This window comes from Anabrus simplex, chromosome 1, assembly GCF_040414725.1.
Source record: "Anabrus simplex isolate iqAnaSimp1 chromosome 1, ASM4041472v1, whole genome shotgun sequence".
Lineage (NCBI taxonomy): Eukaryota > Metazoa > Arthropoda > Insecta > Orthoptera > Tettigoniidae > Anabrus > Anabrus simplex.
This window is the reverse complement of record NC_090265.1, coordinates 1,748,336,228-1,748,361,089: the sequence shown is the minus strand read 5'-3', so window position 1 is coordinate 1,748,361,089 and position 24,862 is coordinate 1,748,336,228. Positions and strand designations below refer to the sequence as shown.

Sequence of the window (24,862 nt, the reverse complement as noted above, 5' to 3'; positions counted from 1 at the left end):
TAATGGATTTTCCAAGAATACGTGTTTCTTTACTTTTAAAGCAGATTGCAAATATCAAATTTCACGTCTGTACATCTTCATTTTTGCGATATCAGTAGCCTAATTAAAAGAATTCAACACCATTTTTAGAAACCTTTACACCCCTCCTCCAGCCAAGTGGTATTTCCGAAAACTAAAAATACACGTTTCTTTATGTTTAATAGAGATAAAATATCCATTTTTCACTTCTGTAACATGTTACGTTTTTTTAGACATACTGTAAAAATTCTCATTTTAAAATTTCACCCCTTTTGAGTTCCCCTTAACAGGAGTTTCCAAAAACAAATCACCTATATTTCTTTACATTTACATGAGATTCCAAACACCCACTTTTTACGTCTAACATTTTACGTTTCCAAGATATTCTGGAGATATAGTCTTTCAAAAAATTCACCCCAATTTGTCACTTCTGTTTAACCGCCACTAATTGGATTTTCCAAAAACTAAAAAGTACGTGTTTCTTTGTTTTTAAAGAAGACCCATATACAAATTTTCAGTTCTGTAATATCATTCGTTTCTGAGATATATGTATCCTCATTAAAGGCATTCAGCCCATTTTTCACCCTTTTACACCCCTCCTATTGGAATTTACAGGAAACAGAAAAATACGTGTTCCTTTATTTTTAGAGGAGATTCTAACTACCAATTTTTACATATGTAAATTTAAAGTTTTAAGATGTAGACACACTAATTTTAAAAAATTCACCCCCCCTTTTCACCCACCAATAGTGGATTTTCCAAAAACGAAAAAATACGTGTTTCTTTACTTTTAAAGTAGACCCCAAATACCAATTTTCAGGTCTGTAATATCTTCAGGTTCTGAAATATAAGTAGCCTCATTAAAGGCATTCAACCAATTATTCACGCTTTTACACCCTTCCTATTGGGATTTTCCGAAAACAAAAGAATACGTGTTCCTTTATTTTTAAAGGAGATTCTAAATACCAGTTTTTACATCTATAAACTTTTAACAGTTTTGAGATATAGATACACTCATTTTAAAAAATCACCCCCTTTTCACCCCCTCCCCCCATTAATTGGAGTTTCCAAAACCAAAAAAAATACGTCTTTCTTTATTTTTAAAGGAGATCCCAAATACCAATTTTCAGGTCTGTAATATCTTCAGGTTCTGAAATATAAGTAGACTCATTATAGGCATTCGAACCGTTCTTCAACCTTTTCCACCCTTCCTTCCTATTGGGATTTTCCGAAAACAAAATATACGTGTTTCTTTGTTTTTAAAGGAGATTCTAAATACCAATTTTCACATCTATAACCTTTAAAAGTTTTGAGATATAGATACACTCATTTTAAAATATTACCCCCTTTTCACCCCCCCCCCCCCCCGTTAATTTGATTTTCCAGAAACAAAAAAAAATATGTGTTTCTATTTTTAAAGGAGATCCCAAACAGCAATTTTCAGGTCTGTAATATCTTCAGGTTCTGAAATATAAGTAGCCTCATTAAAGGCATTCAACCCTTTCTTCACCCCTTTTCACCCCTCCTATTGCGATTTTCTGAAAACAAAAAAATACGTGTTTATTTTTAGTGACGATTCTAAATACCATTTTTTACATCTGCAAACTTTAAAATTTTGGTGATATAGATTCACTCATTTTAAAAATTCACCCCCTTTTCACCCTCGTATTAATTGGATTTTCCAAAAACAAAAAAATACGTGTTTCTTTATTTTTAAAAGAGATCAAAAGTACCAATTTTCAGGTCTGTAATATCTTCAGTTTCTGAGATATAACTACTGGTAACCTGATTAAAGGCATTCAACCCATTTCCCCCCATTTTTCACCCTTTTTCACCCCTCTTATTGGTATTTTCTGAAAACAAAAAAATATGTGTTTCCTTATTTTTAAAGAAGATTCTAAATACCAATTTTTACATCTGTAAACTTTTAAAGTTTTGAGATATAGATACACTCATTTTAAAATTTCACCCCCCTTTTCACCCCCTTAGCGAAGGAATATCCAAAAATCCTTTCTTAGCGAGCACCTACATCATAATATGAATATATCCCCAAAATTTCATTTCTTTACATCCAGTAGTTTTGGCTCTGCGATGATGAATCAGTCGGTCAGTCAGTCAGTCAGTCAGTTAGTCAGGACAAGTTATTTTATATATATATATATATATATATATATATATAGATAGATAGATAATTCTATACTGCCTTAATATCAAAAACACATTTGATATGTTTTTGACATTTTTGACATGCTGTATTGGTGAAAAAATATCTTATTCCCTCCATGGGAATTTAGAATTTTCCATTCTGCCTTAATATAGCATTAATATCTTAAATATCACACACTTCACTGCATATTATCACTTGCACACTTAAATATCATGGTTCTAACACCTATTCAACTCCACAGCATATTTAATATTAAGAATTTCATTTTTTGTTCTATTGACTCGAGATTTACAATGCTTATAAAGTTAAAGGTTTCCACCTATTCAATACATTAACATAATAATTCAATTAAAACATCACATGTTTATTTAAAATATCATGGTATACATTATGGGACCGGTTTCGGCATCCATCGTGCCATCATCAGCCATTGAGATATTGATTGCAAGGTATATTAGAATAAAAAATATAATGCTATTAGTGCAATGCTATTAGCATACTATGCTATCAACAAATCTTAAGTCATTATATGTACATTAAAATGTGGCTAAGTGACAAAGACCAATTATCCTGTAGAAAATAATATGTCTTAAAAAACACAATATTATCTTGTGCATCCAAAATTATTGGGGGTGATTAAAAATGTCTATAATTTGGCCTAGCGAAAATACAAGGATGTCCATATAAAACTGATTGTTAGTTCTTCAAAACATCTGCCATGTTGATACACAATTTCTAGAATGTTGTTCTTTGGTTCCTCATAATATATAACTGTAAAGTTGATATCATATACAAGTTTTTTCTTTCCTTTTGAAAAGTTTTTTTTAAAACAGTCTGTGTTTGACTATTGTGAGAAATATCTGGTTTTTGATATTTTATATTTTATTTTAACTTTAACACCTGCTATGTAATATTGTTCAAAGTAAGTTAATGATTGGCTGAGGCCGTGGTTTATGGCTGAGATCTTGAATATTATTTCAATGCCAGGTGGAATTGGGCAGATTAAACCTGATCTCGAATCAGCACGGACCTCTAGCTCGATGTGACTGCGTGTAGTGTAAATGAGGAACTGAATCATATGCCAAAAGATATTATAAGTTAAGAATTATGATACTAATTGTAAGGACTTAGCTCGTTTCTCGTTACTCCAATGTCAGTTGTTCTCCTTTGACCGTCACACGGTTAGTTTTGCGGTCTGGATCTAGGGTTGAGCTGGACTACTTCTCCCATTCAGAACTGGTCTTGGTAGGCAATATCCATCTCTCATCTCGGGCTGGTCATCTGACTGGATGATACCTCTCTCCAGGTCGGTCCATCTTAAACGTCTAGCAGTTCATCATCTTCTTCGTAAGGCTGCCAACAAAGTTAAACATTCCCGAAGAGAACATGGTTGTTTTAAAATTCAAATTAGAATAATATTTTTCTTAAGTTATTCTTCTTATCCTTCTTCTACGTTATATTTGGCTAACTCTTTAAAATTGCATATAATATATTTTATCTTTTTCGGAGAAAAATCTACAGAATCAGCTTAAATAATCTTCAGAATTATTTTCCTTTCAGCTTCTGCGCCAATAAAATAACTTTTTCTCAGTTCTTTTCTTTCTTGTGCAGTTCATATAATTCTTTTCTGCGATAACATTGGACTTGCACCTCGGGTTCCAATAAGCGTATTTAGTTCGAGCTTTGCTTATCTGAAGTATTTTGGCTATTCACAGTATTTCTTTGGGTTGATTATCCCGTTTTCTTCTTAATGTATGTAGTTTTTCTTTATGAATTTCCACCGAAATCTAGAAAAATTTTGTCCTTTTTGTCGCGCGATCGCAATTCACATCTTGACCCTGCGAATTCAATTTTTCAAGTGTATTTTTTTTATAATAATCTCTTCTGTTCTATTTTTTTCTTTAAAACAATCTACTTGACCTTTTGTTGTTCTGCACCGCCTTCGGTATACATCCGTTCCCAGTTATACATAGTCTTCTGTTATACCTCGATATCATGACTTCATTGTGTATTCTTTTTAACTTGAGTGGGCCATACCTTCCTCCGTGCCATTTTTGTAAGCATCTAGGAAATGCAGCGGGCACAACGAAAATCTTTTGTTGTTCAATATTTAGAGGAAATTTGTTTTATGGGAGTGAAAGTTAGATAGACTGTGGCAGTTAGGTTCATAAATTGGAGGTAGGTAAGAATAGTTGTTTTTTATATTAGTGGGAACAATACTAAGAAAAGACATATAATGAATAATCTGAGTAAAATATCAAATGAAAGAGTGTTTATTTATTAATTAACAACAATTTTCTGTAAATTTGACTGAAAAGTAAGGAAATACGACACCGCTGGAAGGAATATACAGTGCTGCTGTATGATAGTGGCCTACCTGATCAACAGGCATATTTGGAATACAGTGGTTATTGTAATTCCAACAATGATGTACTGATATAATGGGACTTACAATGTAAATGAACCTCATTTTTAACTGTAGATTGACTATAATGGAAGTATTTAATTTATTCATGGAGATATGCATTCAGTGCGAGAAAGTATACCAAGTTTATGTGTAAATGTTTATATTTATATTCATGAAAGTCAGTAAGTTTGAGTAGGGCCTACTTCAACAGTAATTCAAGCGAATAAAGGTAGAACAATGCCCCTTATTTATTCATTCAGAACACCCAAAGTCATGGGTTGCCACAAGATGGAGTATACCAAACAAGTCTTTATATATATTACATTTAAAAAGGTTCCTTAAGGTCATGACCATAAAGATGGTTCCTCAAAATAGATAGTGAGCCTTTTAAGGCCATTAATGCAATCTTGCCTAAGGACACTCTGTTGAAACCTTAATCTTTGAGAAACTTTGACCACAGAAGAGGAATGCTTCCTTTAGTTCCTGTCAGTATACAATTGATGGTTATTTCAGAAAACTGATACTTCTTGTATTAAGGAACTACAGGAGAGTAGATCTGTGAGGATTACGAGAAGTAGAGACAGATCTGGGGGACGGTATTTCATCATCATCATCATCATCATCATCATCATCATCATCATTTCCCATTATCCGGCTGCAGCTGGATAGGGTCAAATATGGTTCCTCTCCACTTTCTTCGGTCTTTCCACCACTCCTCCTCTAACACTGTGTACCAGTTCAGGTTTCTTTCTCTAATACTGCGTTGGATTGTGTTCTTCCATCTCAATCGTGGTTGTCCACAGCCTCTCATTCCTTGCATTTGCATTTCCATCACCTGTTTTGGCATTCCTTCGTCACTCATTCACTTAATGTGCCCAAACTATCTTAGTCGGCTCTTCTCAAATCTATCATTAATTTTTTCCACTCCAATTTCTTCCTGGATTTTCTCATTCCTTATTTTGTCTCTTCTACTCTTCTGTATCATACTCTCCAAGAACTTCATTTCAGCTGCCTGTATTCGACTCTCATCCTTCTTTGTCATTGTCCAATTGTTTCTGCTCCGTAAGTTGTTATGGGTATGTAATACATCTTTTACATAGTTTCCTTTGCTTCCATTGGCACATCTTTGTCCCATAACATGTTTCTTATACTATGATAGAAACAGCTTCCAGTTTGAATCCTCTTACTAATTTCAGCATCCAGCCGAGCATTCTCCATTAATTCACTTCTCAGGTATGTGAACATCTCCACTACTTCCAGCGGCTTGTCTGCAAGACTAATCTGACCTTTCCCTTCTTTCTCCCCTCTAATCGTAACAAGAGTTTTACTCTTTTCTACACTTATTTTCAATCCACATTCTTCGATCTTCTCATTCACCACATCCAACTGTCTTTGAACATTCATGTTGTCTTCTCCCCAAATCACAATATCATCTACAAATAACAACATGTTACTTTCTCTTCCTCCATACGCTGCTTTTGCTGTTCTCGTGATGTCATCCATTACTATCATAAACAGGATTGGCAATAGAACACTTCCTTGTCTCAGCCCACTAGTGATTTTGAACCAACTTCTTATGCCAACTTTTGTTTGCACGCAACTATAACATTCCTTGTACATTGCCATGATCATTTTTATTAATTGCTGTCCAATTCCTTTTTGCTCCAGACTCTCCCAAACTTTAGCCCTGGGGACACTGTCAAATGCCTTTTCAATGTCAATGAATCTGATCACCGTATCATTTAACATTCCCATAATCCCATTGCTTTTCCATTAGTTGTCTCATAATGAAAATGGGCTCTATTGTTGACCTTCCACTTCTGAAACCAAACTGATTTTCCTGTATCTGATTTTCAACCCTCAACCTTACCCTACTTTCTAGTATCCTTTAGCTGGGCTGAGTGGCTCAGACGGTTAAGGCACCGGTGGTATTTGAAGGTGCTTAAATACGACAGCCTCGTGTCGGTAGATTTACTGGCAGGTGAAAGAACTCCTGTGGGACTAAATTCCGGCACCTCGGCGTCTCTGAAGACCTTAAAAGTAGTTAGTGGGACGTAAAGCAAAATAACATTATTATTATTACTAGTATCCTTTCCATTATCTTAGCCACATGGGATATCAGAGGAATTCCCCTGTAGTTCTTCAATACTTTCTTATCACCTTTCTTGAAAATTTGGATAATTATTCCTTTTTGCCAGTCCTCAGGGACCTCCTTATTCTCCCAGACAATCCTGAGAATTCGATATGTCCACTGCAGGCGTACAGCTCCAGCTGCCTTTATCATCTCCACTGAAATTTCATCTATTCTAGCAGTTTTTCCATTCTCCATCTTTCTGACTGCCATTTCAATTTCATTAATTGTAATTTCTGTGTCCATTTCTTCATCAACTAGTTGCCTTTTCTGGTGGTCCGTTGAATGACTGTCATTAATTCTCATGTTCAGCAACTTTTGAAAATACTCTTTCCATATTTCTTATTTCTTCTGGCTTTGTTAATATTATGCTGCCTTCATCCTTCACAAATCTGGTGTTTACTGCGTCTCTCTTTTTGTTTCTTAAGCTACCATACAATAATTTCCTGCTGCCCTTCATAACATCTCTCAATTTCTGTGTGAATAAGGCCCAGAAGAATGAAATTGTTTGGTCTTATGAAATGTAAGAAAGAATTCCTTAACAAACCATAGAATTTCAAGTGAATTTAATGAGAGGCTGATGAAGGCCCTAGATTATAATAGGCAGACATACAAGAGCAGCTAAAAGCAAAGGGACCAGGATTGGAACATTGTGAGAGTGAAGGGATAGCATAAAATGGAGGGGAACAATATTTTCCCCAAGCAGCTGCATCTGATGACGATAATGGTGAATCACAATAAAAAAAAATAATTCTCAATTGTTACTAAGGTCTTTCTTTCCTACTAACCACAGACTCAAAGTAATAAAAAAATTTAAAACATTTTTAAAGAAATGGAGAACTATTTGATTTAGCTAATTCCAAACTTTGTATGATAGCTTTTAAAAAATGTATTTACTTACCAATATATATGCAATAGAGTAGTAGATTTCTTCTCTTTTCTAATCTGTTGCATTGTTTTGTTGTGTTTACAGCCAGTCAGGCCCGTGACCTCTTGTCTGGAATGCTGGTTATTGATCCAGAGAAGCGGATATCAGTAGATGAAGCCCTTCTTCATCCATATATCAACGTGTGGTATGATGAGGCTGAAGTGAATGCTGTAAGTATTACTAACACTGCTTATTTTTTCTGTCACAGAGTACATGTCTGCTGTAGTATAACACAGTCATATATTCTTTGCTTATACAGGATAATTCAGCTAAAGGGGCTCATAATATACCGTATTTGCTCTCATATAACTCGCCACCACGTATATCTTTCATCCCATTTTTAACATTTGAAATTGCAGGAAAAAAATCCCTGCATATAACTTGCATTAATTTCTGACATTGTCATAAAGACATACGGTATATACATGAAATAAAGTTTGGGTATTCCATGGACGTGCCTGCATTAAATATTGGACCTGTACCAACTGCTGTTATGGTACTTTGTACGTAACAGTACAAGAAGAAGAAGCTGCATTTCTTTCTACCTGCAGAGTGGTTGAGGCTAGCTGTTGTAACAAAAATACCGAACTCACAAATCCCTGCCCCAAGGCCACATTCCTAGCCAATCAGACACGCTCAGCCATCCCTCTCACTCTTCCGTCTTTGTTAATATGCTTATCGCTACCTATCCGGCAGAGCTGATCACGTGAATTGGGAGTGTGTCCCTGTCCAGGAAGTCAAGCGATCACAGTATTAGGTATCGTCCATCTGTTGTATTGTCGACAAGTACCAGTATTCTGTCTTTACTTTTCATTCTTGTTTGTCAGTTAAGTTTTCTTGTGTAAGTTGATCTTCAAGTTATGGAGAAACATGGGAGTTATACGGCTGGGTTTAAACTCAAAGTGATAAATTATGCTCAAGAACATAGTAACAGAGCTGCTAGTTGAGAATTCAGTGTGACTGAGTTTAATGTTCGCTACTGGCATAAACGGAAAGCTGCGCTAGAAATCACCAACTGAACACAAAAGGTATTCAAAGGGTTGAAAACTGGTAAATTTCCTGTGCTGGAAGACGAGTTGCTTCATTACATTACGGAGTTGCAAAATGATGGTTTTAGTATCTCGCATGAGATGGTACATTTCAAAGCGTGCGAACTAGCGATTAAAGGATGAATCAGCTTTTCAGATCTGAAAGTGAGCCGGGGTTGTATCTGGAGATTCATGACACGAAAGGGATTGTGTCTGCGAAGGCGAACATCTCTCTGCCAGTGAATGCCAAGCAATTTCAGCGACAGAATCATATATTTCCATCGCAATGTGATAGCAATGTGGAAGAAAAACAAGTACCTCTTTTCCAAAATAGCAATGCATATCAAACCCCAATAAACTTTGACATGCCATGCAACACCACCATCAACAGGACGGGAGAATCTAACGTTCTTGTATGTACAAAGAGTGTGAAAAACAGCATTGCATTGTCAAGCTAGTAATAACTACAGACAGAAGAAAATTGCCACTGTCCGTTATTTTCAAAAGAAAAACAGTGCCTAAAGTGAAGTTGCCCAAAGGCATTCATGTACAAGTTCAAGAGAAAGGATGGATGGATACAGCTCTTGTCAAGGACTGGGTCCTTATGTGTGGGGAGCATGACCAAGGGCACTGATTCGACGCCCAGCAATGCTAGTGTGGGACAGTTTCCGCAGACACTTGGTGGAAGACACAAAGAAACGTCTTCAGGAAATGAAAACTGATCTCGTAATTCCTGGTGGACTCACACATTGTCTAAAGACCTTAGATGTTTCCGTCAACAAGCCCTTCAAGAACAACATACGTAAATGTATGCCAAATGGATGGCAGGAGGGGAGCATGAGCTGACGCCAGTAGGCGTTGGTTGAACTTGTGTGTGATTGGGTTATGCGGGCATAGGTTATGGTGTTGACAGATGTTATTGTGAAGAGTTTCGTGGAGACGGGCATGGCAAATGCGTTGGACGGAAGTCAAGATGATGCAGTATGGGACAGTGACCAGAATGATGCATGCGAGAATAGTTCTGAGACTGAAGGCAGTGACAGTGAACAGGGTAAGTATGAGAGTTGTTTTGTTTCAATATCCTACTGCAAATTTTACAGGTTTTTTTTTTTCGGGAATACGATCTTTAGCACACAATTCCCTGCATATATCATGCACAGAAAATGTTCACACTTATTTTTCGTCAAAAGAGTGAGAGTTATTTGCGAGCAAATACAGTACTATGGTTGTCTGATGAAAAGTCGCGTGGATGCATGGTAAGAGGTGCGAGGGATAAGCATGGCTGCCGCCCATGCGTCTACTTCAAGTCTCAGGCCTGACTATGGCATCTGTGCCGTCTGTGATGACTCTTCCAACTTGAAGTACTGTCGTGAAGTTTCAAAGTGGAAGAGCAATTGTGCCTTAGTTATACTTTTTCTTTAAGTACTGCATAATGAACAGTTTGATAAAGAATATTCAAAGAGATTGCATTGTCTGTCATGACTAATGTTTGTTATTTAAACCTAAGAATTTCATTTTTGTCCATATTGAACTGAGAATGGAAGATAGGAAAACTTAAAGGGTCCACCTTTTCAATACAAAAAATGTTATAGTTTATTTATAACATGTATTTGCACTTGGAACTAGTTTCGACGCTGTTTGGCGTCATCATCAGCCAAAATGTGGGAAATAGGCCAGCATGTAGGCATTTATATTATACAAGGCGTTACATTAAACAATACATCTTACAAGGAGATAAAAACAGAGACGAATATAGAAACAAATGAATCGTTGAGAAAGCAAAAGTTATACATATTAAAAATAACCTTAACCACACATCTTGCAGTGCGAAAGTAATCTTCTTGAATGATTCCTGAATATAAAACACACGCGCACACATTTCTGAAGAGCCAGCAGGCAGGACAAAGTAAAGTGAAACCATAAGAGTTCTTCTGAGAAGAGTTCATCATTTTTTCTATGTTCCGACTAACTAATGAAGTCTCCCTTGAGTTTCTGATAAACATACACAACAGGAAATTCTCCTTCACTCTCAACAATAGCTATAAAGACCAACGGTAAATTTCATTTTAAATATTGTGCAGAGACGTGAAAGCATGAACTTGAACATGATATAACTCCTTCATTTAACCCAATTTTTTACACAAGGTGTTACATTAAATAATACACATCTTATGAGGAGATAAAAACAGGGACGAATGTAGAAACACATGCATCGTTGAGAAAGCAAAAGTTATACATATTAAAAATAAGCTTAACCACACAACTTGCAGTGTGAAAATATTTGCCTTGAATGATTCCTGAATACAAAACGCACGCGCACACACTTCTAAAGAGCCAGCAGGCAGGAAAAAGTAAGGTGAAACCTTAAGAGTTCTTCTGAGAAGAGTTCATCATTCTTTCTATGTTCCGACTAACTAATGAAGTCTCCCTTGAGTTCCTGATAAATATACACAACAGGAAATTAAACAATACACATCTTACAAGGAGATAAAAACAGGGAAAGTTATACATATTAAAAATAACCTTAACCACACATCTTGTAGTGCGAAAATATTCGTCTTGAATGATTCCTGAATACAAAACACACGCACACACATTTCTGAAGAGCCAGCAGGCAGAAAAAGTAAACTGAAACCTTAAGAGTTCTTCTGAGAAGAGTTCATCATTTTTTCTATGTTCCGACTAACTAATGAAGTCTCCCTTGAGTTCCTGATAAACATACACAACAGGAAATTCTCCTTCACTCTCAACAATAGCTATAAAGACCAACGGTAAATTTCATTTTAAATATTGTGCAGAGACGTGAAAGCATGATCTTGAACATGATATAACTCCTTCATTTAACCCAATTTTTTACACAAGGTGTTACAATAAACAATACACATCTTACGAGGAGATAAAAACAGGGACGAATGTAGAAACAAATGCATCGTTGAGGAAGCAAAAGTTATACATATTAAAAATAAGCTTAACCACACAACTTGCAGTGCGAAAATATTTGCCTTGAATGATTCCTGAATACAAAACGCACGCGCACACATTTCTAAAGAGCCAGCAGGCAGGAAAAAAGTAAGGTGAAACCTTAAGAGTTCTTCTGAGAAGAGTTCATCATTCTTTCTATGTTCCGAATAACTAATGAAGTCTCCCTTGAGTTCCTGATAAACATACACAACAGGGAATTCTCCTTAACTCTCAACAATAGCTATAAAAGACCAACGGTAAATTGTATTTTAAATACTGTGCAGAGATGTGAAAGCATGATCTTGAACATGATATAACTTCTTCATTTAACCACCTTTGAAAGTCTCTCTCTCTATATTACATAGCTTCATTAACACACCATTCTGTAGATGCACAAAATAATCTTGTAATCTTCACAGGTCCGGTATTCAGCTCGACAAGAATATAAAATTGGTATTAAGGAATATGTTTTTGAGAGTTTGGAGGTCGACTGTGCCAGTATTTGTGGTGTATTGTTGCAGCGTTACGTGTAGGGTGGGGGCAGGTTTCTATGATGTTTATTGTGGGACATGAGGCGGTAAAGCTATGGCGCGAGATGAAGAGGAACAGAGCGTGTTGGATAGTTTAGGTCTGGGGAGCGGCCATTGTTGGATTAGGAGGGGAGAGGGGAGGAGCGGTAGGGGAGAAGGAGGGGAAGTATGGAGGGTGATGTGGTGAAAGTGTGTGGCGTGACAAAGTATTATGCATAATCTGAAAGACAGATCTGTTTTTCGGGATATTCATGTTTTTGAAAAATTCAAGGAGAAAGTCGAATAGGATCTTTGGTTTCTCTGAGATATCATTTATGTTTAGGTTGGGATTGAAATATTGGTCTAAATGAATATAGAGGTTTTCAGTGACGTCTAGGAAAGAACCTTTGTTTAGAATATCTAATACCTCAAGATCTTGATTTATTTCAGTAAAGTTGTGCTTAAATTCTTTTATATGGAGGCCGACCGCAGAAAAACGGTTGTGTTTTATGGCATTGACATGTTCTGCATATCTGATTTTAAAGCTGCGTCCTGTTTGCCCTAGGTAAGAACTTTTGCAGGTTTTCTTGCCAAGACTGGTTAAATGAAGTTATATCATGTTCAAGATCATGCTTTCACATCTCTGCACAGTATTTAAAATACAATTTACCGTTGGTCTTTTATAGCTATTGTTGAGAGTTAAGGAGAATTCTCTGTTGTGTATGTTTATCAGAAACTCAAGGGAGACTTCATTAGTTATTTGGAACATAGAAAGAATGATGAACTCTTCTCAGAAGAACTCTTAAGGTTTCACCTTACTTTTTTTCCTGCCTGCTGGCTCTTTAGAAATGTGTGCGCGTGCGTTTTGTATTCAGGAATCATTCAAGGCAAATATTTTCGCACTGCAAGTTGTGTGGTTAAGCTTATTTTTAATATGTATAACTTTCCCTGTTTTTATCTCCTTGTAAGATGTGTATTGTTTAATGTAACACCTTGTGTAAAAAATTGGGTTAAATGAAGGAGTTATATCATGTTCAAGATCATGCTTTCACGTCTCTGCACAATATTTAAAATGAAATTTACCGTTGGTCTTTATAGCTATTGTTGAGAGTGAAGGAGAATTTCCTGTTGTGTATGTTTATCCGGAACTCAAGGGAGACTTCATTAGTTAGTCGGAACATAGAAAAAATGATGAACTCTTCTCAGAAGAACTCTTAAGGTTTCAGTTTACTTTTTCTGCCTGCTGGCTCTTCAGAAATGTGTGCGCGTGTGTTTTGTATTCAGGAATCATTCAAGACGAATATTTTCGCACTACAAGATGTGTGGTTAAGGTTATTTTTAATATGTATAACTTTCCCTGTTTTTATCTCCTTGTAAGATGTGTATTGTTTAATTTCCTGTTGTGTATATTTATCAGGAACTCAAGGGAGACTTCATTAGTTAGTCGGAACATAGAAAGAATGATGAACTCTTCTCAGAAGAACTCTTAAGGTTTCACCTTACTTTTTCCTGCCTGCTGGCTCTTTAGAAGTGTGTGCGCGTGCGTTTTGTATTCAGGAATCATTCAAGGCAAATATTTTCGCACTGCAAGTTGTGTGGTTAAGCTTATTTTTAATATGTATAACTTTTGCTTTCTCAACGATGCATGTGTTTCTACATTCGTCCCTGTTTTTATCTCCTCGTAAGATGTGTATTATTTAATGTAACACCTTGTGTAAAAAATTGGGTTAAATGAAGGAGTTATATCATGTTCAAGTTCATGCTTTCACGTCTCTGCACAATATTTAAAATGAAATTTACCGTTGGTCTTTATAGCTATTGTTGAGAGTGAAGGAGAATTTCCTGTTGTGTATGTTTATCAGAAACTCAAGGGAGACTTCATTAGTTAGTCGAAACATAGAAAAAATGATGAACTCTTCTCAGAAGAACTCTTAAGGTTTCACTTTACTTTGTCCTGCCTGCTGGCTCTTCAGAAATGTGTGCGCGTGTGTTTTATATTCAGGAATCATTCAAGAAGATTACTTTCGCACTGCAAGATGTGTGGTTAAGGTTATTTTTAATATGTATAACTTTTGCTTTCTCAACGATTCATTTGTTTCTATATTCGTCTCTGTTTTTATCTCCTTGTAAGATGTATTGTTTAATGTAATGCCTTGTATAATATAAATGCCTACATGCTGGCCTATTTCCCACATTTTGGCTGATGATGACGCCAAACAGCGTCGAAACTAGTTCCAAGTGCAAATACATGTTATAAATAAACTATAACATTTTTTGTATTGAAAAGGTGGACCCTTTAAGTTTTCCTATCTTCCATTCTAATGTTTGTTACTCATGCCGTACGTACAAGCTGCCGCAACTTCTCATCAGGTGCAGATAGAAACTTGCAGTACTTTTCCAGAGTGTCAATGTCTGCTGAGATAAGAGAAGTAACTCTGTATTCTTAAAAACAACTACACAATCTTCTACAGTTGGCATTAAAGTAATGGACATTGCAATTTCAGGGGTGTGATTATTTTCTAAATTTGACAAGTACTTCTTGAGGAAATGAAATGTTTTCACACATGCTTTGTTCACCAGCCATGGGCTGCCCTATTCAAAGGAATTGTTAATCCAAGCGGGCAAGGCATGCAGTACATATGAATCACGAGTATTTTCTTGTAAGAAATCCTTCACCCTCTTCTAACAACTAGCTATTCACACTAATGTGTACACAAATATACTATGACTAGTACATAAGCCTATCTTTAACAGTTGAAATTACTGTCTATAAAGTAATTGGAAATATGACATTCGAATGGAATTAAAACAGGTATTGTCGTATTTCCTTACAAACCATATTGAGTGCAGAAGTAGCTCAGAGCTGTACTTTGATGTTTATGGATCAGCGTACTCTTGAGAAAGCTACATAAAACTGTCCAAAACAAATCACAATCAACAGCGTCATATCCCCTCACTCCATATGAGCACTACAGAGAGGTTTGGATTTATCAATCAATCACTACTGATCTGCATTTAGAGCAGTCATCCAGGTGGCAGACTCCTTATTTGTTGCTTTCCTAGCCTTTTCTTAAATTTTTGCAAAGAAATTGAAAATTTATTGAACATCTCCCTTGGTAAGTTATTCCAGTCCCTAATTCCCCTTCCTATAAACAAATATTTGCCCCAGTTTGTTCTTTTGAATTCTAACTTCAGCTTCATATTGTGATCTTTCCTCTCAAACTTATTTGTCTACTAATGTCATTCTATGCCATCTCTTCACTGACAGCTCGAAACACACCATTTATGATATAGATGTTGATTCCCATAGGGAAACTGGAATATTTTGTCCTGAACGAGTAAATTTATAATACCAATATTGTTGGTCCGTTATCGGACATTATAAATTTTCCAGCTAACTCATTCCTGGTTGTCATTGTTTCGCCCCAGTGTGCTAAGTCGGGGTACCCTTTATTTACAATCCCATTTATGTGATTACCCCAATTAAGCTTTTGGCACGCATTCCAGTGATTAGAATTCTATAACACCACCTCCCCTACCCTACGAGCGAACATTCTGATGTTAAAAATATTTTCACAAACAGTACTTGAACTGGCTAACCACGGTGTCAGACCATACTGACTTGGCGCGTTTTCGACCATGGCCACCAGTAGGCTGCTCTGTCTTCTGCTTATAGATAAAGATAAACCCCAGAATGGAAAAAAATTCATTCATTTCACTCAAAGATAGTGTTTTTCACGGAACAGTTCATTGCATTGTTCTTGTAACCCAATTCTCTCAAATATATCTGCGGAAGGCTGCTGAAGCCAGGATGTATGCAGTTCAGCATCATGTCGATAGATATAGCTGTAAATAAAGAGAGATTGATAATCTGCCTAGTCAATACTGTGTATTACAAATTTATTTACATTTCACATTTACAATATATATAGCACATGTTTCGAGAACATGTTTATTTTCTTCTTCAGCTGGCCATTATGGTCAAGATTATTAATAGTGATATAGCTGTGTTCTTACGTCACAATGGTGAATATGCGACGACGACTTTGCTGATGGAAACATATTTTTCTTGAAAATAGTACAAAAGTTGTGGTCATGAGAGCTTCATTGTATTTTTATTGTAAAGAAGACATAACAAGCACAGCACAGCACAGCACTCCAAGCCTGAGCTGACGACAGCATTAGCTCCAGATGAGCTACAGCGAGCCACCTGGTTAAGAACGAGTGTACCACTACAATTCTCTAACGGTAAAATATTCTTAAATTTAAACCCTTATTATTGTAGGAGACTTCCTTGTGGTTAGTTGACATTTTCTTCTGAAGATGCGGAACAAAGTTCTCTGCAAAACTTGAAGAGTTTCACCTTGTTTTCTGGACACGGCATAAGCCCAAAAGCCCATATCATGTGATCAAAATTACCAAACTCTTCCCTCCTTCAGACTTCTGCGATAGTAAAGTTTCATTGAAGTTTTGTTTTTCAGCCTGCTCCTGGACCGTATGATCACTCAGTGGATGAACGGGAACACACCGTGGAACAGTGGAAGGACCTGATCTACCAAGAAGTAATGGAGTACGAGATAACACACGGACACAACGCGCTGAGTTCAGCCCACTGTGGTGCACGGGCACCAAATTCTGATGAGGGTGGTCTTTCTTAAAATATTCAAACAATCAAAGATAAAGCAGAGTGTTAAGTCACAGCTAATGGACAATTGGTGACCTAACAGTTCTCTCGATTTCCTGTTTGCTTTTGGGGAACTTCTGGAAGCAAGACTGACAGTATGTGACTTGGTCGCATAATGGGGCAGTGTTCCCTATTACTTCTCCTCTCAATCCATCAATATGGAGCTGTTTTTCGTTTCAAAGGAGGAGAAACTGCAATTCTTATTTCTGCTCTAGGTTGTTCCAGACAGCTCTTCCCAGCTCGTTCTGTTTTGTTTTCTCTTGGCGCTTTGAATACTGCCAAAGAAAATAGTAATATTAATAGTAGTAATCTTTACTTAATCCCTCCCTAGTAATGGATGTTGGGGTTCCATATTTTTCCCTCTGCTCATGCCAGAGTAATGATTATTAGTACTAGTGACATCTGTGTATTAGTACAAAAACGTAAACAGGTCCACGTGAAGAGTTGCATTTCACATTATCTTGACTCTTTGAACAGGGGTTGAACCACTAATGGTTTAATTCAGTGTTTCAATGTAAATTTCACTGAAAAGTTAATAATTATAAGAATAATAACATGCAGTCATGAATAGATTTTAGTCTAGACTCCATTTTACTTTCTATCAGTTAATATCAAGCATAACCTGCATGAACTGTTGGATTGGTACTGAAAAGCATCCATGTTTAATGTAGTATATTGAAGGGCATTTTTGGATTGAATTAAAAATGCAAGAGGAAGTAGATTTCTCCTTGCAGTATGATTCTCCTCCCCTCATAAGAGAATGTCAGGCATCTATTTTTTTGATTGCTATGTGTAGGGTTTTGAAGAATATGAAATAAGTGGAGGAGTGGAGATGTGACTTTTAATCCCCATCACTAAGTTTTACTGCAAGAGCAAAAGAACAATATGTGCTTTTTCTTCCAGGGAAAAAAACAAAAAAAAACTTAATATTTAAGCGTGTGCAAGAATATAAACAGTCCGGTCCAAAAAAATTAGTTTTTATGTGGTGAAGTTAAAAAGCTCGAAATGAGTTCTACATACAGACAAATATGCAAACAGTTGATTGATATGTGTGTGTGTGTGTGTGCGTGTGTGTGTGTCTTACAGTTAACTTCAAAAAAGAAGTTATGAGTTATAAAACTATTAAACCCCCGCTGATGAGTGAAGATGAGAACGTTTGCAAGAAATGTGTTTTTTTCTCTTTGTTTTTATCTTGTTGATCTTTTTTATATTTTATTTCATTTGAGTTGTAAAGATTGTAACACTTTGTGTTCCATAATTTCCTCCCTTCTGTCTGTGATCATTTTCCAATGGCAGATTTAGAAGTGGTCAGTTTGTTTCATTAGTTATCTGCCACCCCCCTCTCCCCCACAGTTTCTCTTGAAACTTTCATTCACTGTAAATGTCTGCATTGTCTGTAATGTAACAGTGGGGAGTTTGTGTTCCCTTACTCCCAGTTTAAACTAGTTCAAGCATTTGGCACAATACCACAACAGAACAAAGCCAACCTAAAGTTGTAAATTAATTAGTTACAATAAATTCCAACAATTATAAAAAGTCTTGCACTTGTGGACAATTCCACAGAATGTAAATATGGTTCTGCTCCGTTCCTTCTGTGAATAAGTATGTAAATTATAATTCCTATATAAATATGAATATGTAATCTTAGTAGTATTATGAGAAAAGTTGTAGAATTTTTTTAAAAATATTATTTTGTGTGTGGCCTGGAAAAGTGGAAAAACCATTGACAAGGAAAGGAAACTATGTAACGCATGTATTAGTCATGTTTCAAATGCCTCAGTGCTGTACTTACTAGAAAGAGAAAAACAATGAGCAAGAAATATTAAATAATGATAATAAATTAGATACTTTGTTTTTGTAGCTTGTAGTTGACAAATTCAATGAATTATGGCTTTGTTTCTATGGCCCATCCATATTGCTCACTATAACCTATTTCAAGAGGGAAAACAAAGCTACGTGAGGTGCAATAAATAGCAAAATATCCCAAGGTGTGTGCTGAACGATGCCCCGTATGTGTTCTTCAGAGTAACGTCATCAGAGTGGAGATTTTTGAATAGACAGTGATAGATTTAACATTTTATTCCTTGAGTCTGTCATATTCTCTAGTTTGTAATTGAAGGAATAGTGCAATGGTATCTTTTGCAAATATTTTTGCATTTGCAGTTTAATTTGTCCTGAGGATTGATAAGATGGTTAGGGGTTAACATGCAATACCAAATGATTGTGTAAATGTTTTTAACTCTATAACTATGAAGTATTGATGAAATCTGCTGATTTGTAAATGCAGTGAATATTTTATAGTGTAAAGGTTGGCTATTGTTTTTTATCAAATATCAGAGCTTAGCAGGTTATTGTTGAAGATCTCAGGCCATGAAATCTTAAATTTAGAGAAGTTTTTTATTCGAGGGCAATGCTGAATTCCTGTAAATGCAATATTTTAATGTTAATGGTATTGAAACAATGTTGTGGCACATGTTTTCTTCTCTGTGGAATGTATCTTTATCTTTATCAAGTCTATCCAAGAGGCTTTTCAAGTCGTGCTTCAATAAGGTCTTTTAGTATTGTTTATTTTGATCTGTATGTAAAGTAATAGGCATTGGCTAAGGGACAGTGTAATCATTTGGTATTGTCTGGTCTGTGGCCATACCCAGGTACCATAGTATTTTTGTGGCCTGTACTACTCAAATGCTAGCAGTGATAGAACCTGAGGAAGACTCAAAGAGAGAAAGTTTACCCATATGTTTTCTCCATTACTTTGTTCAGAAAGTGACTTAAGTGAACTGTGTGACTTTGTATTTCAGTGCTGAATATACAGTATTTTGATCACACCGTCTTAGTGATAATAAAGTCATAAATGTAAGTGATATTCCTTTTATGTAGGTGATATTGCTTAGCTGACAAATTCAGAATATTGGAGAATAGCTGTAAAGGGAATTGTAATTTCTTTTTATATATGGTTGTAATATGTAAACATTTTTTTTTAATATCATAAGTTCCTAAGCCTGATTATGTAGGCAGTGCTAATGTTTTCAAGCAGAGACTTTTGCATAGTTGAAAAAGAGAGGGAGAGTATAAACAATTTCTGATCATATTATTGTTTATTCAAGATCTCAGTTTATATTTTAATATCTCCTCAGTTCACAATACTTAGCTGATATAGTTTTACCCTCGAATATGGGTTATTTAACTTGGTAGTCATTCAGGTGATTAGAATAGGGAACAGGAGATTGATTGGTGCATTGTCTTATGTAACTATCAAAAGGTTATAAACCAAGTGAATCTTAAGTAAGTAGACCTTCCACCTCTCTAATGATGGCATCAGGATATATAAGATATCTGTAGTGATGGGAAAGGTACAAAATATAAGTAATTGGGCTGAATTACTGCTACCTGAGAATTATTTTGGTCAGTTACTGTGTCAACAAGAGTAATCAGTAAAAATTACAATTACTTCACAGAATAGCTAGTCTTTAGGAAATCACTAACATTTTGTTTTTAGATGGGACCAGAATGTTACCAGAGTTTGCAAGGGAAATTACATTACTTCAGTTTGTGTTCTTTAACATGGAGACATTAAGTAGCTGTCATCAGTAAAATGGAGTAAATATGTGATACCTTGGAACTTTCAGGATGATTGTTCCCAAACAGAGTGTGCATTTCACACTCATGTTCTCATTATTTTAAGGGCCAACTATTTCAAAATGTTTATTCAAATAAAATAAAATAAAACAAACAAATAAATAAATAGCCTTGTAAATCCCCTGAGGGCTATGGCCTCCTGCAGTGCAAGGACAATGCTCAGTTTAACTCATCAGGTGAGCAGGTGCTGAGGAGCATTGTTATATAGGTTATTTCCTAGTTTGTTTTGTGAGAATGTCCTACTGCACGTTGTAGTCTCATATTCGAGTGGATGCAGTTGTGTCTTTCGAGATCAACAATTCTCGAAAATGTGTTATTACATTATTGACACTTGTATAGTTTTTCCCCAGGGAGGGTTGAGATTCAGATAGGGGAATGGAAATTCCTTAACCCCTTTGTCATCACATCTTTCTTCCGGTTCCATTATTGGCCACATACAAACTCACAGTATTACACGATTATCTCTCAACCTGTAACCAAAAAAAGCCATGCGTAAATGGACAAGTGCACGTTGTATCCTTGGCTTTATTCCTCTGGCGTGATGCCTTGTGAGTGCTATATATATGATATATATCAGTTACTAGGAAGTAATGGAAGCCTCCATGGCTCAGACGGCAGCGCGTCGGCCTCTCACCGCTGGATACCGTAGTTCAAATCCCGGTCACTCCATGTGAGATTTGTGCTGGACAAAGCGGAGGCGGGACAGGTTTTTCTCCGGGTACTCCGGTTTTCCCTGTCATCTTTCATTCCAGCAACACTCTCCATTATCATTTCATAGCATTTATCACTCATTAATAAATCACCTTGGGAGTGGCGACCCCATTGTACTAATAGCCTATATATGTTTCATTCATTACATCCCAGACCCGGTCAGTGACTGGAAAACAGGTTGTAGGTTTTCATTTTTCAGGAAGTAATGATTATAATTTTATTTCCGGAAGTAAATTATGAGTAAAAATTATATTTTACAAGTTATAATTACTTGAAAAATACAAGTAATTCTATTACTTACACTCACTTACTTCCAATCTTTGGATATCCTTGATATAAAAGGCAAAAATTTTAACTCAGAAGTGAATAATGTTGGGGTTAAAGAAAAACTAGAATTGTTCGTATTTACCAGTTGTGAATCCTTATGGAGAAAAATGGAGAGAAATTTGGACAGAATTGTCATAATCTAAGAATCCAACACCATATGTGTTGAAGTGATTTATGTAACGATACATGTCAGAAACAAGAATAGTAATAAAAGGATATTTGCATGTTGGACTTAACTAGACTCAGTTCAAAAATGTCAAGCTTATAAAGTAACATTGTTATTGATGTTGCCCTAAATATGTAAAATCTTGGATTGTGTGGAAAAACTGGATGTATGGCAGAACAAGGAAAGGGGATCAATCCAGAATTCAGCTCAGAACTCTGTGTTTACAATCCACAAATTACCCCAGTCTGAATGGCATAAAATGGGAACATCAGTGATGTAGGAAGACTCAAGCATGCACTGGTTGGACATTGTACAGTGAGGAGAAGTGATGAAAGTTGCAGAAGTTTACCACAAAATATAAATTTCATGTTTCCGTATTGACAGCTAAACTAATATTCATGATTTATTGTTTAACAGTATCCTCCTTATTCAATACGTTATGGTTAATGTGAATTTTAAAAAAAACTTAAATTTTACATTCATACAACTATATATGGTTCAATCCCAATTGGATCATCTTCAGTAGATTGCTAAAATTGACATTCCAGATTGTAGTTAAAAACATGTAAAACTGAAATGAGAATGATCTTATGAATATTAAAATGTTCAAATGTTCTCATTATGCTCTTATAAGGTCGTAGCCTGTAGAACTAAAAGCACCAATTCAAAGGTACTGTTCAATTCACATGTTGTTAATAATAATAATAATAATAATAATAATAATAATAATAATAATAATAATAACAACAACAACAACAGCAAATATCTCAGGTCAGGGGTATATAAAATCAATTGTCAGTCCTGCAAAGCATCGTATATTGGTCAAACTGGGAGAAACTTTACAATAAGATACCAAGAACACTTAAATGCTAATAGATATAACCGTTTCTCAGCCATAAGAAGAAATCCAACCTTGATTACACATCACTCGAACGAGACATAAAGTTTGGCACAAAAACGCCCCTTACTTAACATCTTAGAGAACATACATATTCACATAGATCAATGTATTAATTCTGAATACAATTTAAATTAAATTAATGAAAAATTGGATTCTTTATTGGAAACTTTTGTTCCGCTACTTTGTAGATTCTCATCTAATAACGAAAGGTCCCGCCCTCAACCAATGATAACTTCACATGCTCCGCTTGCAGTTCCTTTACCAATCGCGTCAAGTTCAGTCCCTCCCTCCCCTTCTGCCGTTCATCCTCAAGATCTTGAGCCTACAGCACATGATAAACTGGGTTAGTGTGCACAGAACCACATGTGTAAACACATCGTTCAACTGGGCAAAGAAGGTTTGTCAAAACTTTGTTACTCATAAACACATGTTACTATGTTTTTGTGTTTCTTTAGTAAGTTTTTAAAATTCACATTAACCATAAGGTATTGAATAAGAAGGATACTGTTCAACAATAAATCATTGTTGTATTGATTTAAAGAATACTAGTATATTTAGGCATGTTAAAGATGTTTCAGTAGATGTAGAACTGTCAACTTAAGTAACCTTCTGAAGAGATTTCCTGAATTTCCTCATTTTCATTTGGCCCCATGAATTTTAGATCAGCTGTTCATTGTATTACCAAAAGACTTACGATGCCATTTTATTGTACCATTTATGCAAAGAAATTACAGTTGCTCTTTCCATACTTACTATTTTATTTTCCTTGAAACCGAGATGCTTACGATGAAGAAAACGATTTAACAACAAACGAGCTTAATCTGTTGACTCCAACAATCGCTGCTATTCTTATTGGTGTTTCAATACCAATATCTTTTGTTCCTGTATTAAATGAGTTTTTAAGTGAATAATCCAAATAATCTTATCTCTGATTTTATAATTTTAATTTGTTTTATTGTATTTGTATACTTTTTTGATGTAAAAATCAATTCTTTCTTATGCTTTCTATTCTGTGAAATAAGACTGGGGATGCCTTATTTTAAAAATATTTTTCAGGATAGAATTGACAGTTATTGCTGCTTCTTGTTTGTTGTATTTGTTGTGCTTTTTGTAGGTAAATCTTGCAATCATGTAACCCATTTCACTGAAATACTGGTGTTGAACTGAAAATGACCAATAATTTCATTTAATCCAAATTCCAGTATGTTTTTTTTTTTTCAACCCTGCAAGTAACCTGCTTGTTTTGAATATTTTGAACAAAAATAGATTTCAATGAAATTGTTGCAGTGGTCTTAGACAAAGAAAATGAACACCAAAATTCTAAAAGTGTGTTTGTTAATATTTATGCAGTCCTATGTGAATGTATGAATGTATTTGTATTTCATGATTTGTGATTTTATATCCATATTTTTTGTCTAATTGGCCAGTATTGTTCATTGAGTGAAACAAACAGCCAACCAAAATACTAGAATGGCCACAGGTAATTAACTGAATGTTCTCCTGACTCCTGTTGGAGAAAATTTCTTGTTGTCATTGTCTTGTAATATGTCTAAAGAAATTCATATAAAGAAGTTCTTACAATTCATCCTTTTGTAGTTGCAACCAAATTATAATTTTTGTAATACCTCTCCACAATTGCCTCTTCCCTTTTTCCATTAATACCAGTTGTGTTCATTTATGTACCGTAGGCTTGGACTACAAGTCTTATCATAACATCCATCTCAAATGATCTTGCAAATTATTTAGACTGGGGCATTAAAATGTTCATCATTTACATGGAAGCAACTTTAATTCTAAACTTCAACTACTGCCCTCTCATGTGTTGGCCAGATGGCCATCATAGAGCAACACAGCGTACCCCTCCACACTACCTGTCTCAACTAATAACATGATGGAGTGAGAATTCAGTGCCTAGGCCAATTAATTAATCTGGCAAAACTTTATTTTCATAATGTCTTCAACTGAAAGGAAATGAATGTATCATGTGCATAAATATGATTTACCATATTGCTGAAAGTTTTAATAATTTTCTAGTTTTTGTTTTATAATTGTTGTAAATTATTAGATTCCAATTGAAGTTGAGTTATTTTTTTCCCAGTGTTGTATTTAAAACATTGAAATATTTCCATTTTGTTACAATTTTATTTGTTATTTCATAATCGGTAGTGTGTATTGTGAATCTTATTGAAAAAAGATTGCCTCCAACATTAATTGTTTTATTTGAATAATTTCAATGTACATTTGTGTGCATTAGCACTATTCGATCACTTGTATAATAATAATAA

At 35.4% G+C, this 24,862-nt stretch overlaps 1 protein-coding gene across 5 annotated transcripts in view; it reads left to right on the top strand.

Annotated features, from left to right (window-relative positions):
- Nucleotides 1–24,162, top strand: part of bsk (mitogen-activated protein kinase dJNK) — a 662,508-nt gene extending 638,346 nt beyond the window's left edge. For all 5 annotated transcript variants that reach the window (XM_067138509.2, XM_067138506.2, XM_067138507.2 and 2 more), the window contains 2 exons: nucleotides 7,697–7,821; nucleotides 16,631–24,162. In XM_067138509.2, the coding sequence (XP_066994610.1) occupies nucleotides 7,697–7,821; nucleotides 16,631–16,807 (302 nt within the window). In that variant the 3' untranslated portion in view covers nucleotides 16,808–24,162. The remainder of the gene's footprint in view (nucleotides 1–7,696; nucleotides 7,822–16,630) is intronic.
- Nucleotides 24,163–24,862: the final 700 nt, after the last annotated feature.